The 20,680-nt window shown below is 45.6% G+C and overlaps 1 protein-coding gene across 1 annotated transcript in view; it reads left to right on the forward strand.

Annotated features, from left to right (window-relative positions):
• Positions 1–20,680, forward strand: part of CFAP210 (cilia and flagella associated protein 210) — a 142,278-nt gene that overhangs the window by 405 nt on the left and 121,193 nt on the right. The window contains exons 2-3 of the mRNA XM_063933513.1: positions 13,744–13,964; positions 19,222–19,395. Coding sequence (XP_063789583.1) covers positions 13,744–13,964; positions 19,222–19,395 — 395 coding nt within the window. The remainder of the gene's footprint in view (positions 1–13,743; positions 13,965–19,221; positions 19,396–20,680) is intronic.

The raw sequence follows: 20,680 nt of genomic DNA on the forward strand, positions 1-20,680 counted from the left end.
AGGAGTGTCTTCTTGGGTAAGCGTCGACACACTTTAGGAGGCGTTTGGGGTTACCCGGCAAACATCATCATGGGATCATACGTGAAACCAAACGCATCCCTTGGTGTACAGCAAATCACATACGTGGTGTATTTGCAGTGATTTCTTTCACAAATCTTAAAGTAGATAAGAAAATGTAACCATGATAAAAATTATTATTATTTTTTTTTCCTGGTAGTCTGGTGGCTATGGGGGCCATTCAGGTGCAGACACAAAGCGATGGTGGTACGCATATCGTTCATGCGTCTGAGCCACAGTGTGCGCGCGCAGCGAGTGATATGCGAGTGGCAGCAAGATTTTAGTTGCAAAGTCAGTGACAGGATCTCAATGTTTTGGGGTGGTATCGGGGAGTGGTCATGCTAATGCGGGCGTGTCATGGCCGATCGGACAGCGTTTTCTAGGCATGCATATATTAGCAGCTGTGATCACACTTGCTAATGGAGAGGCCTGTGATTCTTCAGAGGCACTCAGGCTTTGCGTGGCAACCCGATGTGCAATAATGTTACCAATGTTTCTGCAATCATGCGGCGCCGTACGCAAAAGATTGCAATTGCAGTGGGCATCCTTTTGCATGGGTTCTGCCATATTAGCATATAATCGCAATTGCATATGGCAAATCATTGCAACAGGAGTAGGTAGAACAGCTGCACCTGAATGACCCCCTATTAGGGTTACCACCTCATCCCTTTAATTCTGGACACATTAATTACACAGGTCCTGTGGCTGGCTGACTTCAAGACTCCATTTCCCCTGGTTTTAATCAGCCACAGAACCTGTGTAATTAATGTGTCCAACATTAAAGGGATGAGGTGGTAACCTTATCCCTATATACAATGTATAACTCTATATAAATCAATGGTTTCCAGACTCTGGCCCTCATTCTGAGTTGATCGCTCGCTAGCTGCTTTTAGCAGCAGTGCAAACGCTAGGCCGCCTCCCTCTGGGAGTGTATCTTAGCTTAGCAGAAGTGCAAACGAAAGATTAGCAGAATTGCTCAAAAATCTTTCCTGCAGTTTCTGAGTAGCTACAGACCTACTCCTAGGTTGCGATCACTGCAGACTGTTTAGTTTCTGGTTTGACATCACAAACACGCCCTGCGTTCGGCCAGCCACTCCCCCGTTTCTCCAGCCACTCCTGCGTTTTAGCCTGACACGCCTGCGTTTTTTAGCACACTCCCGGAAAACGGTCAGTTTCCGCCCAGAAACACCCACTTCCTGTCAATCACTCACTGATCAGCAGAGCGACTGAAAAGCGTTGCTCGACCCTGTGTAAAATTGTATAGTTTTGTGTGAAATTACTTGGCGCGTGCGCCCTGCGGCCCATACGCATGCGCAGAACAGACGATTTTTAGCCTGATCGCTATTCTGCGAAAAAACGGCAGAGAGCGATCAACTCGGAATGAGGGCCTCTGTCTCAATGACCCCCAACAGTTTACATTTTCCAGGTCTCCTCACAGAATCGCAAGTGAAATAATTAGCTCCACCTGTGTATCCTTTTATCCTTTACAATGTGTCAGTGAGTAATGAATACACCAGTGTTTTTCAACCGCTGTGCCGCGGCACACTAGTGTGCCGCGAGCGGTTGCCAGGTGTGCCGCCGTCTGCCAGAGATGCCGCTGCCCTCCGCCAGAGATTCCGCTGCCGCCCGCCAGAGAGAGACCTGCTTCCGCCCGCCAGAGAGAGACCTGCTTCCGCCCGCCAGAGAGAGACCTGCTTCCGCCCGCCAGAGAGAGACCTGCTTCCGCCCGCCAGAGAGACCTGCTTCCGCCCGCCAGAGAGACCTGCTTCCGCCCGCCAGAGAGAGACCTGCTGCCGCCCGCCAGAGAGAGACCTGCTGCCGCCCGCCAGAGATGCCAGCACAGCTGCCGCTGCAATCAGTAGCCGGTTCGGCAGTGCTGTGCACTTCCGCTACCCACCTATGGCGAGACATAGGTCACGCACGGCCCACCCACTGCTGCTCCGTGCTGCTGCTGCGCCGTGCTGTTGCTGCCACTGCCTGGTCCATCCACTCAATGCTCCTCACTTCTGCCAGATCAGGTTATTTATATATATTTTTTTCCATTATGTATGTGTGGAATTACTGTGGGGTGGGGGCAGATATTGTATGGAATTACTATTGGGGGGCAGTGTGTGGAATTACTGGGGGGGGGGGGGCAGTGAGTGGAATTTCTATTTGGGGGGCAATGTGACATTACTGTGGGGACAATGTTTATGCAATATGGAGCTGTGCATATACGAAGTGGCAATTTTGTACTGCTGGTGGGGAATTTTAGACGTGGTCCTGATGACTCCTTCTGCATTATACAGTTATAAATAAGGAGTAAATAGTGGCCAGGTTAAGTTGCAGGTGAAATTAGTTGGGGAGGCAGTGTGTGGTTGAATTACTCTGGGGGACAGTGTGTGGCATTATTATAAATTAGTTTTAGTACTGTGGGGGCCAATGTGTTTGCACTTCTGTGGGGGCCTGTGTTTTTGTTTAATTGCCATGGGGGCCAATGTGTGTATATGCGGTTTTTATCCCGTGGGGCACTGATGGTGTGCCTTGGCAATTTTAAAGTCTTGTAGGTGTGCCGCGAGTGGAAAAAGGTTGAAAATCACTGGAATACACCTATGCACCTGCTGGGTGACCTGGAAAACGTGAATTGTTGGTGGTCTTTGAGGACTAAGTTTGGGAACCACTGATAGAAATAAATAAATAAATAAATGTTAATAACCAGCTGAAAGGAAATGATATAAACTCTTAGAAGATCATATAATTAATTATATGAAGTTTATCATTAAATATGTCATGTAAGTTAAATTAATTACATTGTCCTTTCATATTTACTTTATGCAAACACAATAATTCCCATCTTATCGTCCTGAAATTCCTATTATGTGAATAGCTTGGAGATAGGACTTACATGTGTCCCAGCACACTAGGTAGGACATTGGGCCTGATTCAGAGGAGTAAATATACTAAGGTGTGAGTTTTTTTTAAAAGTGGAGATGTTGCCTATAGCAACCAATCAGATTCCACTTAACATTGATCTAGCTGCTTCTAGAAGATTATATCTACAATCTGATTGGTTTCTATGGGCAACATCTCCGCTTCTTAAAAAATGTGACTTTACTAAATATACCCCAGAGATGGACGCTAATTAAATTGTAAATGCAATTTATTCGGCTTCTCCTGATATCAGCAAGTGGAACTACCGCGCAGGAAGGAAAAGAGACACCCACTGGAGCTATCGCAATTGCATACTCATTTGCAGCCTATACGCAAGAACATGGAACATCAGGCTTATGGGTATCCCCATGACTGTGCAGACTGAACATGGCAGTAGCAACACAGGCGCCATGTCTGCGTTTTTCCAACCACTCCCCACTAACACCTCCATATGGTCACTTCCTTTCTCTTACGTCCTAGAGGATGCTGGGGTCCATTTTAGTACCATGGGGTATAGACGGTTCCGCAGGAGCCTTCGGCACTTTAAGACTTTTCAACAGTGTGAAATGGCTCCTCCCTCTATGCACCGCCTCCAGACCTCAGCACATCAGTGAAGCTCTACTGAGTTTTGCTGAAAAAGACTGTTAGGTTTTTTATTTTACAGGGAAGCTGCTGGCAACAGTTTCCCTGCTTCGTGGGACTTAGGGGGGAAAGTAGGAAGTAGGAACCAACTTCTCAGTTAGTTTAATGGCTCTGCTTCCGCTGACAGGACACCATTAGCTCCTGAAGGGTACTGCATACCTCCCAACATGACCCTCTCCAGGAGGGACACAATGCTCCGCTTCTGGATTTTTCTCTTCATTTATGATTGCCAGCACCTCTGTTGAACAGGTTAATGGATAAGAAAGGTGTTTCAGCACAGGTGCCAGCAATAAGCAGTAAGAGGGAAGTCCAGGAGCAGAGCATTCTGTCCCTCCTGGATAGGGTCATGTTGGGAGGTATGGTACTGAACACAGCCCTTGCCTGGCTGCTGCTCACTCCCACAGCACTGCCGCCACCCCCTAACAGAGCCAGAAGTCAGAAGGCTGGTGAGTATTAACCGGAGACCTGCAGAGAGGGGCCCTCCGGTCATCATGGCGGCATAAAGGTACCAGCGCAGCAACATGTCTCTCAGCACAGGGTGCATGGCGTGCGGGGGGGGGGGGGGGGTTGGGGGGGCGCTCTGAGGGACATGATAAATCCTTACTCTCACTGGCAAAATGTACATACATGTGAGCCGCTGATGTATACTACCCCCGCCAGTATAAATATTACTGTAGCTGAACCGCGCCATTACAGGGGGTGGGGCTTCACCTCAGAATTGCTTGTAACACTCATTTGGCCCCATTTTCTCCTCACAGAGACGCTGGAGCGCTGATCCTACAGGCTGCTTCTCCTCACACATTGCTGATACAAGTACCAGGGTGTTATAGAAGGGGAGGGGAGCACATAATTTATTGAAGTCTGCGGGCTTCACCTTGGATAAAAAGCGCTGTTTTGGTATATATGTATATTCATTATATGTAATACATATAGGGCGCGTGGTGTGGACTGGCAATCCCCTCTGGGTCTCTCTGACAGACTTTAGGTAGATCTGTCCCTAATAGCTCCCCTGTGTGTGTGAGTGGTGTAACTGTACACGTGTGTAACATGTCTAGAGAAAGTTCTTCCCCAGAGGAAACCATTTTGGAGGCACAAGAGTGTTCTGAGCCTGTGTGGGTGAGAAAGCTGCAGAGTAATATGTAAATTCTCTGAGTCTGAACAACAGACAAACCAAGACAGTCTGTGGAGGATGCTCTGTTTGCTGATTCCTCCACGTCACCCACTCGGGACCCCTCCTGTTCCCAGAAAAGGTCTCTGACCCAAATTATGGAAAGGGACACTGACACAGATTCCGACACTGAAGTCGACACTGGAGATTTGAGGGGGGTAGATCCCAAACTGGCTAAGAGCATTCAATGTATGATAGTCACTATAAAAGACGTGTTGGAATTTCCTGACACAACACCTTCACCTGAGGAAAAAGATTATTTTAAATTTAAATTAAAAAAACAGGTGGTGACTTTTCCTCCGTCTAAGGATAGCGTACCTTTTCCCTGAAGAGGATAGGCGTAAGTGGGAGTCACCCCCAATGATAGACACCTCAGTCTCTAGGTTGTCAAAGAAAATCATTTTACTTGCCCCAGGGTCAGCTTCATTAAAAGAACCTGATGACCGCAAATTAGAGACGACTTTAAAGTCCATCTATGTTGCTACGGGTACGTTACTCAGGCCCGCGATTGCTTCTGCGTGGGTAGGTACCGCAGTGGAAAAGGGGGCATACAATTTAATTGGTAATATTGACATGGTCGATAAAGATGATATGCTGCAAATTCTAGGTCATATCAAAGATTCTGCAGGTTACTTGGTTGAGGCTATGAAGGACATAGGCTTACTGGGCTCAAGGGCCTCTACTATGGCGATTTCAGCCGCAGGTCGCTCTGGATTCGCCAATGGAATGCGGACGCTGAATCCAAAAATATTGGGTGCTCCCCTACAATGGTGAGGCCCTCTTTGGAAACTAGATGCCATGATATCAACTACTACATCTGGCAAGTCAGCATTTCTGCTGTCGGCAGCTACACCGGCTTAAAAAAAAAAAAAGTATCATTCTCATACTATGCAGTCCTTTCGGCCCAACAAGTACAAAAAGGCTAAGAGTACCCCTTTTGTCACAGGAAAAGGTAGAAAATCTACAACACCGTCAAGCTCCCAGGAGCAGAAGTCGGCAACTACTTCTGCAAAAGCCACAGCATGACGTTGGGGCTCCTCTGTGGGAGTGCGATCGGGTGGGGGCACGTCTATTATATTTCAGCCAGGTCTGGCTTCACTCAGACCTGGATCCTTGGATATTACAGATAGTATCCCAAGGTTACAGGTTGGAATTTCAAGACCTTCCCCATGCCGATTTTTCAAATCAGCCTTGCCAGTTTCTGCTCAGGATGGCACAAATGTCCTGAACGCAATACACAAATTATGTCACAAAATAATTGCCTTGGTTCCTGCCGAACAAAGAAACCAAGGTTTTTATTCAAGCCTGTTTGTGGTGCCGAAGCTGGATGGCTCGGTCAGACCGATTTTAAACCTAAAATCTCTGAATCTTTATTTGAAAAGGTTCAAATTCAAGATGGAATCCTTGAGAGCGGTGATTTCCAGCTTGGAAGAAAAGGAATTTTTGGTGTTGGTGGACATCAAAGATGCTTACTTGCATGTCCCCATTTACCCGCCACATCAAGCATACCTGAGATTTGCGGTTCAGGATTGCCACTACCAATTCCAGACATTACCGTTCGGGCTCTCCACGGCTCCGAGAATATTCACCAAGGTGATGGCGGAGATGATGGTTCTCCTTCGCAAACAAGGAGTCAACATAATTCCATACTTGGACGATCTCCTCATAAAAGCGAGATCCAGGGACAAGCTACTCCAGAACATAGCATTGTCCCCGAAGGTGCTTCAACAGCACGGTTGGATCATCAACTTTCCAAAATCGCAGTTGGAACCGACAATGAGATTATCATTTTTGGGAATGATACTGGACACTGAGATACAGAGAGTATTTCTACCGGTGGAAAAGGCTCAGGAGATCCAGAGCATGGTCAAACAACGTTTGAGACCAAGAACCGTATCAATTCATCAGTGCATTCGTAAAAATATATTATATACCAAGTATACAATAAACAGGCGCAAAGATGAGTGGTTTTTTCCTAGCAGCTGTGATTGGAGAAGGTCAATCTCCAGAACAAAGGAAAACAATAAAAGTGAATTACAGCGCTAATACAACTGATGCTAATGATATGTGAATTTATTCATTAAAACAGACTGATAATCAATATATATGTAAAATTATTAAAAAAATTGCTCTTAAACCAATTTCATGGACATATAATAGACCTCAGCAAATGACCTTAGCTAGGCAAAAGTCCATATGATGATGTTTGGACAACAGGTCTAATTTACACCAAGACCAGTTTGTTTAGTTACCCATCAGGTGTTCCAATATATGGATCCGGATCAAGGTCCTTAACAGTGGGAAAGGATTCTGGTTCACAGTTCGTTTTTTGTTTGACACCTCAATGTCCAGCACGCTGTGTTCCGTTTGTAAATGAATCCTGAGATTCTTCCTTACTTAGACCAAGTTAAATTCGGGATCCTGGTTCACAAATGGCATGTAGATGGGTGGTCCTGGGTTAGGAGCCTGATGAAGCTGTCTTGAGTCACGTCCAATGGTTAAGAGCAGAGTTCCCTTACGCGTTTCGCCGCTCCCCAAATTATTACTTTTTCGAACTCTAAATTTACAATTGGAAAGTTCTTATATTCATTTTGTATGTGCCTCTCTGTTTTTGCTAGTAATAGCCATGAATTTTGATAATTGATATATTGTCCCCCACACTCATGTGGGTGTCTAGCACTAATGCACACCGGGTAGAGATGGTCTTGTTGTTTCAGAGACCATCACTTTCGGTGATTGTATTTATAATTGATAAATGCTTTATTATTTAAATTTTAATGCTGTCCTCCGATATGTTGTGTAAATCAGTAGAAATATATGGTGTGATGTAATCATTACGTAGTCAGAGTACATGCCATTTGTGAACCAGGATCCCGAATTTAACTTGGTCTAAGTAAGGAAGAATCTCAGGATTCATTTACAAACGGAACACAGCGTGCTGGACATTGAGGTGTCAAACAAAAAACGAACTGTGAACCAGAATCCTTTCCCACTGTTAAGGACCTTGATCCGGATCCATATATTGGAACACCTGATGGGTAACTAAACAAACTGGTCTTGGTGTAAATTAGACCTGTTGTCCAAACATCATCATATGGACTTTTGCCTAGCTAAGGTCATTTGCTGAGGTCTATTATATGTCCATGAAATTGGTTTAAGAGCAATTTTTTAAATAATTTTACATATATATTGATTATCAGTCTGTTTTAATGAATACATTCACATATCATTAGCATCAGTTGTGTTAGCGCTGTAATTCACTTTTATTGTTTTCATCAGTGCATTCGTCTGTTGGGGAAAATGGTAGCGGTTTACGAGGCGCTACAATATGGCCGATTCCATGCCAGGGTCTTCCAGTGGGACCTACTGGACAAGTGATCCGAGTCGCATCTCCACATGCATCAAAGGATAACCTTTTCAGCGAAAGCCAGAATTTCGCTCCTGTGGTGGCTACAAATTTCTCACCTCCTGGAGGGACGCAGGTTCGGGATTCAGGCCTGGATCCTGGTGACCACGGATGCAAGTCTCTGAGGATGAGGAGCAGTCACGCAAGGCGAAAGCTTCCAAGGAAGATGGTCAAGTTAAGAAACTCGCCTTCACATAAACATTCTGGAGTTGAGAGCTGTGTACAACAGTCTTCATCAAGCGGCACACCTTCTTCAAGGTCGTCCCATACAGATCCAGTCAGACAATGTAACGGCAGTAGCTTACATAAACCGTCGAGGCGGAACAAAAAGCAGAGCAACAATGGCAGAGGTGACAAAGATACTCCTCTGGGCAGAAAGACATGCAATAGCTCTGTCGGCAATTTTCATTCCGAGAGTGGACAACTGGGAAGCAGACTTCCTCCAGCAGACACTATCTCCATCCAGGAGAATGGGGCCTCCACCCAGAAGTCTTTGCGGAGGTGGCAAGTTGTTGGGGTGTTCCTCAAGTGGATATGATGGCATCACGCCTCAACAAGAAGCTTTAGAAATTTTGTTCCAGGTCAAGAGACCCACAAGCAATAGCGATGCACTGGTGACCCAGTGGGTGTTTCGATCGGTGTATCTGTTCCCTCCACTTCCGCTTATTCCAAAAGTTCTCAAGATCATCAGAAGAACAGGAGTTCGAGCAATACTCATTGCTCCGGACTGACCAAGGAGGGCTTGGTATCCAGATCATCAAGAGTTATTAATGGAAGATCCTCTGCCTTTTCCTCTTTGCGAGGACCTGTTTCAACAGTGGCCGTTAGTTTATCAAGACTTACCGCGGTTGCGTTTGACGGCATGGCTGTTGAGCGCCAGATTCTAGCCCGTAAGGGTATTCCCAATGAAGTCATTCCCACACTTATTCTGGCCAGGGAGGGGGTAACGTCCAAACATTACCATCGTATTTGGAGAAAATATGTATCTTGGTGTGTATCCAAGAAGTCTCCTGCGGTGGAGTTTCAATTAGGACGACTTTTCCTATTTCTACAGGCAGGTGTGGATGCTGGATTGAGATTGGAATCTATCAAGGTTCAGATTTCGGCCTTGTTAGTTTTCTTTCAGAAACAATTGGCTTCTCTTCCTGAGGTCCAGACGTTCGTGAAAGGGGTTCTGCGCATCCAACCTCCCTTTGTGCCTCCTGCGGAGCCATGGGATCTTAATATGGTGTTGCAGTTCCTTAAATTGGACTGTTTTGAGCCTCTGCAAGAGGTGGAGTTAAAGTTCTCACTTGAAAAGTGGTCATGCTGTTGGCCTTGGCTTCAGGCAGACGAGTGTCTGAGTTAGGAGCTCTGTCACGGAGTCCTTATTTGATATTTCATGAAGATAGGGCTGAACTGAGAACACGTCGGCACTTTCTTCCGAAGGTTGTGTCTTCTTTCCATATCAACCAACCAGTGGTGGTGCCAGTAGCTTCTGACACCTCAGCCGTCTCAAAGTCCTTGGATGTCGTCAGAGCGCTGAGGACTTATGTTGCAAGAACGTCTCGGATAAGGAAAACAGAATCTTTGTTTGTCCTCTATGACCCCAACAAGATTGGGGGTCCTGCTTCTAAGCAGACTATTGCGCGCTGGATCAGGGGTACCATTCAGCACGCTCATTCCACGGCAGGATTGCCGTTACTGACTTCGGTAAAAACCCACTCTACAAGGAAAGTGGGTTCGTCCTGGGCGACTGCCCGGGGGGTCTCGGCTTTGCAAATCTGCCGAGCTGCTACTTGGTTGGGTGCAAACACATTTGAAAGGTTTTTTTTTATAAGTTTGACCACTTGGCTGCTGATGACCTTCAATTTGGTCAGTCAGTTCTGCAGGAACATTAGCACTTTCCCGCCCGTACTGGGAGATTTGTTATATCCCCATGGTACTAAAATGGACCCCAGCATCCTCTAGGACATAAGAGAAAATAGGATTTTAATTACCTGCCGGTAAATCCTTTTCTCGTAGTCCGTAGATGATGCTGGGCGCCCGCCCAGTGCTCATTTTTCCTGCTGATTACGTTTATCTTTCTGCACATTTTTTCATGTGTTCAGTTGTTAACAGCTGTTGCTGTTGCGTTATGCATGCTGGTTGGCATGACTTATGTTTAAGGCCATGTTAGACGACATGTTTATGGATGGTGTGAGCTGGTGTGAATCTCGCCACAAGTTTAATAGTAATTCCTCTCTCGAATGTCCGTCTCCTCGGGCACAGTTCCTATACTGAGGTCTGGAGGAGGGGCATAGAGGGAGGAGCCAATTCACACTGTTGAAAAGTCTTAAAGTACCGAATGTTCCTTTGGAACAGTCTATACCCCATGGTACTAAAATGGACCCCAGCATCCTCTACGGACTATGAGAAAAGGATTTACCGGCAGGTAATTAAAATCCTATTTTCAAACACGTTGCAATGAAATCCTCATTGCGAGCGGGATCTCAGCGGCACCTTGGCACATGTGCAGTATGCCAATAATTGCTCAGTAGTGTGGAACATTGACACTGCGTCTATCTCTGAATCAGGCCCATAGGCTACAAAGTTTGAATTTACCATATTAGAGTTTTTAAAACTCTGCGTTGGCAACTGTGGTATAGTGCTGATAGTAATAGATTAAATTAAGGCTGTAAATAAGAGATTAGACTAAATGTATACCTCCTAACGCTGGCCTCATGGTATTCAGGAGAAGGGTCGTGCCAAAATGGGAGCGTACTTCTTCAGAAGCAAGCACTAGGCCACTGCCAAGCCACATCCTCCGCTGAAAACAATTATTTATTTATTAACAGTTTCTTATATAGCGCAGCATATTCTGTTGCGCTTTACAATTAGAACAGTAATAGAACAAAACTGGGTAAAAACAGACCGCCATAGAGGTTGGAAGGCCCTGCTCGCAAGCTTACAATCTATAGAGAAATAGGCATGGATACACAAGGATAGATGCTACCTATTGCATAATGGTCCACCAGATTGCTAGGTTCTTAATGGGTTGTATGATATGAGCACCCAGCAATGTTGGCCAAGTGTCAGGAGGGTGTGAGAGTAAAGAAAGACAATATATGTGATGTTATGTGTACTGTACAGAGAGGATGTAATTAGATAGGGAAGCACTGAAGGTTATGTAGGTGGGTCTGGAATTTAATAGGCTTGTCTGAAGAGGTGAGTTTTCAGGGAACGTTTAAAGGTTTGGAGACTAGAGGTGAGTCTTATTGTGCATGGGAGGGCATTCCACAGAGTGGGTGAAGCCCGGATAAAGTCCTGTAATTTTGAGTGTGAACAAGTAATGCGTGTGGATGAGAGACGCAGATCTTGTGCAGAGCGAGGAGGTCAGGTAGGGAGATATTTTGAGATGAATGAAGAGATGTATGTTGGTTAATAGCCTTGTATGTAAATAAAATTATTTTATATTTAATACGGTAGAATACCGGTAACCAATGGAGAGACTGACAGAGCGTATCTGCAGACGTTGAACGTCTAGCGAGGAAGATTAGCCTCGCAGCTACATTCAAAATGGATTGTAGTGGTGAGAGCCTATGTTTGGGAAGTCCAGTCAGGAGACTATTACAATAATCAATGCGGGAGATAATGAGAGCATGGATTAGAGTTTTTGCTGTGTCTTGTGTAAGATATGATCATGTTTTGGATATGTTTCTTAGATGTAGGGGCACAAAGGACAGTTCAGAGTCAAGAATGACACTTAGGCAGCGAGCTTGTGGGGTTTAATTAAACTTGTGGTAATTAAACAGCGTTTAATTACCACAAGCATCTGTGACAGGTGTGTGTGGCATTCAGTTCATGAGCAGTTGGGGCAGATGTGACGACTATCTGGACTTGGGACTCTTCTGCATAAAACTGGACAGTTGTGAGCTGTATGTTTTTTAAGGTTGACTAGAGTCAGAACTTTATTATTTTCAGTCTTCATCTCCTGCTATTCTGTGTGTCACCAGTTTTGAAGTATGTGCCTATAGCTAATCAGATCATCAGATTGCTCACAGGAACACAAAGGGCGGTATTCAATTATTTCATCCCCCTTCCACACCCGTTCTGTTTCTGCTGATGGGCGTGGTATTATCAATTCAACTCGCTACCACCAGGGCAGAGAGGGGCCCAACCCTTTACGTAGCTAAACCTGATTACTATGGGCGTGATATGCACGATAACGGGGATCACTTTAGAAAGGAGATTGGGCGTGATATATCATTTTAATAGCACCCAAAGTGTTTCTGAAGATGTATGTGCTGATCTTGTGGGTGGTAGTGACTTGTCCATATATGTTACTATTCAGACATGGGCAGGCTCCATGTGAGAGTGATGGGGCACTGTGATTGCGCTGGAGAAAAATGGAGGTAATCGGGAAACCACATAAATAGTTAAATATTGAAAGGATCAGGGTCCCCAACAGCACAGATTACTGTGGTGAGGCTCTTATAAAAATGATAGAGGAATACAGTTGTGTCAAATGCTCCTTTTGTATGAAGTTCATATATATAACTTAAGTTGTGACATAACTATTGACACACCAATCTTATTAATATTTGTATGTGGTCTATAAGTATATGGAATGGGGGTGAAGTTCGTAGCAAGATGTAGTATATGGATATATGGGTACATATAGTGGCAAGAGGGTGACTGAGTGGTGTGTGGTAAAGTTGTTCAGTAACTGTGGTACATACAGTATAGTGGCATTGTTTTGGATGAGTGATGTGGAGGGGCGGTGTGGCTATATTTCTGTTACTATAATCAAAGGTAATTCCGAGCCCTTTTGAATGTTTGTACATGAAGCCTTTGCAGGTTGCTCTTCACTGCTATAAACTATTGGGTGTAGGCCATGACGCATGAGGTGAAGGCAATTCAGCTGAAGTTATCTATTGAGTTGTGTTACTGCACATCTCTCAAACTAATCTATCAAAGAGTAGAAGTTCAAAAACATCTCCATGCAAAATGTTAAACAACTATGTATTAGGAGTACTGGGAGCGGAGCACTGGTGACTTGGAGTGTGATTGGGAAGAACATGCTAAAGGGAAGAGTGAACAGTTGGAGGGTGAGCTAGGAAGGATAGACGGTGGTGGAGCGATGAAGAAGTTATGAGGGGTGATAGTTTGCTTTTATAAAAAGGTAAGTTTCAAGGGAACCTTTAAACCTGGGAAACCTGGTAAAGAGTCTTGCTGTATGAGGAAATGATCGCCAGTGGATGGGGGCACCGTGAACAAAATTTTAGAGACAAGCTTGATGTGAAGTGAACAGGGTGGAGAAGAGGCGTTGGTCAGAGAAGGAACGGAAAGGGTGTGCCTGATTCGGAAGTAAGGCAGAAAAGCACGGGATGATACATCTGCCCCATCTGCAGTGCAACAGTTGCTTGCTTTTTTTGTTTTATAAACATGAATCAGGCCTTATGTTCGAGATGTAGGGAGGGGACGATTGGTTAGGGACTTTGGGTGAAAATGTAGCATTTTGATAGCGTGTTGCTTGATTACTGGACATAGTATAAATTATGACATAACATACCTGTTTATATCATTTTTATTATTACAGTTGTAGTGAAAGGGATACCAGACAGCACTGCAGATGTAGAAATGAGGCATGTAGACCTCCGGCAAGTTACTGTTCTGCCAAAAGCAGAGTGGGAGCGTATTGTGAAAAATAGCAACGCCTTAGAGAATGAAGCCAGGACACGTTATGAAGAGCTGAAAGAAAGAGAAGCCTTGCATTTACGTTCTAAGGAGGTGGTAAAAGGCTGGCCCAACACTATATCGGTGAGTAGATATGGCACAGTACTATCTCCAGGATACTCAGGCTTCCTTCTCGAGCCTGTCTCTGCCTGTAACATGCTTTACTGTATGTTTTACGCAAAATAAATACAATTATTATACACTAGGGGTGCAAACTAATGTGCAGAAAAAGGTGCTCTACCCCCACTTAGATTTACTTGCACACGGCCTTCTGGGTTACAGCCAGTGGCGCCGAGAGAGGGGGAAAGAGGGTACAAATTACCTGGGCCCAGGTCTGATGAAGGGGTCCAGTGGGGGCCCAAAACCATGCCTCCTTTGATTAGGCCATGCCCCCTAAAAAGTACCTGGACACAGCCAGACTCTCTACTGCACTAGCTGGGAGGCATGCCATGTTCCTGAGTGGTTGCTTCTCATGTGCTAGACACACTCCCAAAGAGGTGTGGCCATGCCCCCCGCATGCTGTGGTCACAACCAATCCAGGGGGGGAGGGAGAAAGTTGTTGTACCAGGGCCCAGGATTTCTCTTGGCAGCCCTGATTACAACACCTTACATCCATGCGTTTATCTTCATAAATCTCTGCAACTTTATATATTCTGAGCCAAGTGATCTTGCTGACATGTGCCGGTAGGTGCCATTCCTATACACATGGATGGAGATTAAGGGTTATTTTCAGTAAGTGTTGAAAGCTATCGTCTTGTCAGAAAGACGGCAGCTTCCGAAAGATTTAGGTTGGAAGGGGTTCCGACCTAATCAATAGGGGGGCGTGTTTTCCGACAAGGAAAGCTGTCAGAATACACGCGGATTGGCGGCTTCAGCCGCCGAGCCGTGTGTATTGTCGGAAGCGCGGCCAAACCCGACAGGTTTTAGCCCCGTTTCCGACAATGTCAATCCGACTTTTTAAAAAGTCGGATTGTCAGTATTGGAACGGGCCAAACCTGTCGGGCAATGGCTTAGCTACCATAGGTAGAGGCAGTGCAGCTGCTATGAGGCCCAGAGCTGAGAGGGGCCCATCTTTCCTGTCAAAGTTACATGTGTTACTGTATATACATTTTTTGCCATTGGGTGGAACGTAGGGGTCCTTTCAAACTTTTTCCTTGGGGCCTGCAATATACTGTATCTAGGTATGTTCCTGGACCTGCTCATTGTAGTGTGGTATTAAATGAACTGGAGGGTATTTTAAATGTTATATACTGTAATATGAACTGGGGCTCTGTAATGAGGCACAATATGAATGGGGAGCACTATATACAGTATAATGTGAATTGGGGGTACTGTGTGGCATAATGTGTACTGGCAGCTCTGAAATGTGACATACAGTAGAGTACTGTAGGGTGAACTTATTCACTACTACGATTCATAAAAGAAACTACGGCACTACTGTGGGGCATAACATTAAATAAGGCTCTGCTATGGTTCAGAAAATGAACTACAGCACTGTAGGACAATATTATAGGGCATAAAATTAACATCTGCTGCAGAGAAGTGTCTCTCTAGAAGCATTGGGACGGGAGCCCCTTCAATATGTTGCTATGGGGCCCACAAAGTTCTGGCTACGCCTCTGCTATCGGGTTTGGCCGCGGTACTGAATACTGACCTGTCGGAAAGGATCCGACAGGTATTGACTATACCCTCAAAGGTGCAAAAAGATTGATCCGTCCAATTACAGATATGTCTTGCGTGAAACAGGTGTTACAATTGCGGAAACTGAACTGTTATATGATTCAGGCGTCTATTCATGAAGCAGTGAAAAGAGTGGAGAAACAGACCAGTCGAGAAGTTGCCCATACAACCAATCAGCATCTCCCTTACATTTTATAGAATGTACTTGATAAAGGTTTCCTACAAAGCTGATTGGTTGCAATAGGCAACTTCTCCACTGGTTCTTTTCTCCACTCTTTTCACTGCTTCGTGAATAGTTCCCAGATATTTACATGTGAAGTTAATTCTGTAACATGTGAGTGACTGACTGACTCACTACTATATTATTTCTGCCATGTTTCTAATATTATACCCACAAACATCTCATATGGTATTTACACTCAAATTACACTAGATTATGGGGCCAATTCAGTAGGGTTAGCAAATTCTGCTAAACAGCAGAATTTGCTAACCATTAGCAAGCATGCTGACCGGCGCCTCCCCCCCTGCTTCAAGCAGAAATTGCGAACAGCACGCAATTTCTGCTTGTTAGCAGAAATTAAGGATGACTCCTGCCGGCGCAGTTTAGCTGCGGCCACAGGAGTCGTGGCGCCATTTTTGTTGTCGCAGCGGCTGCGTGTGACGTCACGTAGCCGCTGCGGTCGCACCCCCGACACGCCCCCGTTCGCGCGTACCAGCCCACCATTTGGGCTGGCGCGCCCCCGCAACTCTCCGTTTCCACCCAGAAAACGGAGCATTGCCGCCCCGCGACCGCCTCTGCCTGATTGACAGGCAGAGGTGATCGGAATTTCTGCGGCCCCCTCCCGCAGAAATTGCGGGCTCATGCGCAGTAGGGCCTGCTGCTCATGCGCCTGCGGCCCCTCAGCAAAAGTTCTGTACGAGTCGCTACTTGCGATTCATACTGAATTTGCCCCTATATCCGAATAGTTACATACTGTGTGCTTATTGTTTCTCATCTAATGTTTTATGGATCGCTATGGATCATCATATAGTTTCCCCAAAGCTTTTCATGTTGTACTATGGTTTTGCCCTTCCAGAAGTATCATCACTGCTCATGTGTTGCAATCGCACTGCACATGCGCCAAGGTACCTTTGAGATCACACTCGCACTGACATGCTATATGTCATGCTATATGCAGAGTGATTGACAGGAAGAGACCGTTTGAGGGAATTAACGTGGGAGTGGCGGCAAAAACACAGGCGCGCCATGGCCATTTTCGAGGCATGTATCTGCCTTCAGCTGCGGTGCATAGAGAAACATGGCACCAGTGCCGCTACTGCCGTGGCCATTCTATGTAGCAGACGATGTTCCTCATTGTGTAGGTGCTGCGTATGAGTACATGATTGCTGTGGACTTTGCAATGGTTCTGGTGGGTGTCTCCGCAGCCTAGAAAAACGCTCCTGCGCAGGCATTTGTGCACAGACATGAATGAGGACCATTGTTCATAAACAGTGAAATTGCTCCACTTTTGTAAATGCATGTATGGTGTATAATGATGGCGTATTGGAATGCTATTGACACTGGGGGTTTATTTACTGAAGTGCGGGTTTTCAAAAGTGGAGATGTTGCCATAGTAACCAATCAGACTCTTCTTACCATTTATCTAGCACCTTCCAGAAGGTAATAGCTAGTTTTGTATTGCTACAGGCTACATCTCCACTTTGGAAACTCGAACTGTAGTAAATTTAGCCCTACTTTGCAGTTTCTTATGCGTGTTTGTTTATTCTTATGTTCCCTCCCACGGTTATTTGTTTGATGAAAATAAATAAATGAAGACATAACTAAAATAAAAAGTATACATCTGAGTGGGGATCACAAGCAGATGCTACAGAGACAGTTCTGTTCTGGCAGTCACAGAGCCACGTATCATATTGATGTTTGTGTGGACAATACGTGGCTCAAAATAGAGATCAAGAAATGTATATATTCCTCTGTTTACCCCAATGATTTTCTCTCCTGGTATCTCCAGTGAACATGCCTTTATATTGTTACCATCGCCTACACCAAAGATTATCAATCATTTTTCACCTGGGTACCCTCTTGCAGCTAATTGCATTTTTGTTCTCTCAACAGTTGCAAAGCAAAATATTTGTTATCTATATAATTGCTTTTAGATAAAGGGGGAAGGGTGAGAGTTGCCATTGCCACAGCATCCAAATGCCAGCAACGGCACCGCATCTCACATCCGTTGCCCACCTGGCTGAATTCCAAATTCACTCAAAAGTGCTTGCTACCCGATGGGGTAACGAACAGGTTTGTGTGAGATTGGGCTGTAGTAAAGTGCAGCTGCTGTGCTGATTCGGCCGGGCAAAATCATTCGCCTGTAATTGAATTCCCCCATAATATTTAGGTGCCTCTATATATTATAAAAGCAATAAATGTGCTGTAGAGAAGATGCTTTTTTTTAAAAATGGTACAAGAATAAAATAAATTGTACATATATATTTCTCACATAATACAGTACAATAAAAAAAATGACGATAAAACTATTCTGCATCTGCTTTCTTTAGTATTACTAATAACAGGGCTAGGCTTTTTCATTTTTTTTTTTTTTTTTTACATTTATCTGTACAACTTTAATATTTTAAATAATCCAGAAGCCAGTAAAACATATTACCATGCAATGTCACAGGCTGATATCAGTAGCAAGTTCTGATATTAGGGGGTTTATTCAATCAGGCATGGGGAAAAGTTTTGAGTTACTGTCTGGAGTTACACAACTATTCTGCATAATTCCCGCACAGAAAACCCAAGGGTAACGCGTGCTAAACCATAGATTCTGCACAATGGGGGTCATTCCGAGTCGATCGCTAGCTGCATTCGTTCGCTGTGCAGCGATGAGGCCAAAAAACTGCACTTTTGCGCATGCATATGTGGCGCAATGCGCACGTGCGACGTACTGTTACAACAAACATTGTAGTTTCACACAAGGTCTAGCGACGCTTTTCAGTCGCACTGGCTGCCGCAGAGTGATTGACATGAAGTGGGCGTTTCTGGGTGTCAACTGACCGTTTTCAGGGAGTGTTCGGAAAAATGCAGGCGTACCAGAAAAGACGCAGGCGTACCAGGAAAAACGCAGGAGTAGCTGGGCGAACGCAGTGCGTGTTTGTGACGTCAAAACAGGAACTGAATGGTCTGAAGTGATCATAAGCGCTGAGTAGGTTTTGAGCTGCTCTGAAACTGCACAAAAAAACTTTGTAGCCGCTCTGCGATCCTTTCGTTCGCACTTCTGCTGAACTAAAATACACTCCCAGTGGGAGGCGGCATAGCGTTTGCACGGCTGCTAAAAACTGCTAGCGAGCGAACAACTCGGAATGACCCCCAATGTGCTGGAATCTATGGGTTTTCCTGCGTGTTAAATGCAGATTTTTTTGTGTACACCTGGGGTAATCCTACCCGGGGCTGAGCACTGCTGCTCACACAAATGGGCAAATAAATAGTGGGCATCTGTATGCATACGACAAAGCAGCCTGTCCATTTACAAGGAACCTATTTTGTTACTGAGGCATGCAGGCATCATGACTTTTGGTTAAGCCCACAGAACGGTCTCCGTGTACGTTGCACCTCCATTTAAATATAATTCCCAGAATTCTCTTCCACATATTATCATTTTCTGTGCAGGGTTTGAGACAAAAGAGACTGAAATCAAAGCAACTTCGAGAGGAAAAAGAAGAAGCGGAAAAGGAGCGGATTGACTTAGAGGAAGCCCAGTACCAGGCTGAAAAGAGGAGAGAGGCAATAGAAAAAGCCAAGACCAAGCTTTACTACCAGAATGACAAAGTCAGGGCGTTCCACGTAGGTCATCTTTCTGATTACATTTCCATTTTATTTTCTCTGACGTCCTAGTGGATGCTGGGAACTCCGTAAGGACCATGGGGAATAGCGGCTCCGCAGGAGACTGGGCACAACTAAAGAAAGCTTTAGGACTACCTGGTGTGCACTGGCTCCTCCCACTATGACCCTCCTCCAGACCTCAGTTAGAATCTTGTGCCCGGCTGAGCTGGATGCACACTAGGGGCTCTCCTGAGCTCCTAGAAAGAAAGTATATTTAGGTTTTTTATTTTACAGTGAGATCTGCTGGCAACAGACTCACTGCAGCGAGGGACTAAGGGGAGAAGAAGCGAACCTACCTAACTGGTGGTAGCTTGGGTTTCTTAGGCTACTGGACACCATTAGCTCCAGAGGGATCGACCGCAGGAACCGGCCTTGATGTTCGGTCCCGGAGCCGCGCCGCCGGCCCCCTTACAGAGCCAGAAGCAAGAAGTGTTCTGGAAAATCGGCGGCAGAAGACTTCATTCTTCACCAAGGTAGCGCACAGCACTGCAGCTGTGCGCCATTGCTCCTCATGCACACCTCACACTCCGGTCACTGATGGGTGCAGGGCGCTGGGGGGAGGGGGGGGGGCGCCCTGAGCAGCAATATTAAGACCTTGGCTGGCAAAATAATCACAATATATAGTCCCAGAGGCTATATATGTGATAAATACCCCTGCCAGAATCCATAAAAAAGCGGGAGAAAAGTCCGCCGAAAAAGGGGCGGGGCTATCTCCCTCAGCACACTGGCGCCATTTTCTCTTCACAGTGCAGCTGGAAGACAGCTCCCCAGGCTCTCCCCTGTAGTTTTCAGGCTCAAAGGGTTAAAAAGAGAGGGGGGGCACTAAATATAGGCGCAATATTGTTTATACAAGCAGCTATTGGGGAAAATTCACTCAGTTATAGTGTTAATCCCTACATTATATAGCGCTCTGGTGTGTGCTGGCATACTCTCTCTCTGTCTCCCCAAAGGGCTTTGTGGGATCCTGTCCTCAGTCAGAGCATTCCCTGTGTGTGTGCGGTGTGTCGGTACGGCTGTGTCGACATGTTTGATGAGGAGGCTTATGTGGAGGCGGAGCAGATGCCGATAAATGTGATGTCGCCCCCTGTGGGGCCGACACCAGAGTGGATGGATAGGTGGAAGGTATTAACCGACAGTGTCAACTCCTTACATAAAAGGCTGGATGACGTAACAGCTGTGGGACAGCCGGCTTCTCAGCCCGCGCCTGCCCAAGCGTCTCAAAGGCCATCAGGGGCTCAAAAACGCC

Source organism: Pseudophryne corroboree, chromosome 7, assembly GCF_028390025.1.
Source record: "Pseudophryne corroboree isolate aPseCor3 chromosome 7, aPseCor3.hap2, whole genome shotgun sequence".
NCBI lineage: Eukaryota > Metazoa > Chordata > Amphibia > Anura > Myobatrachidae > Pseudophryne > Pseudophryne corroboree.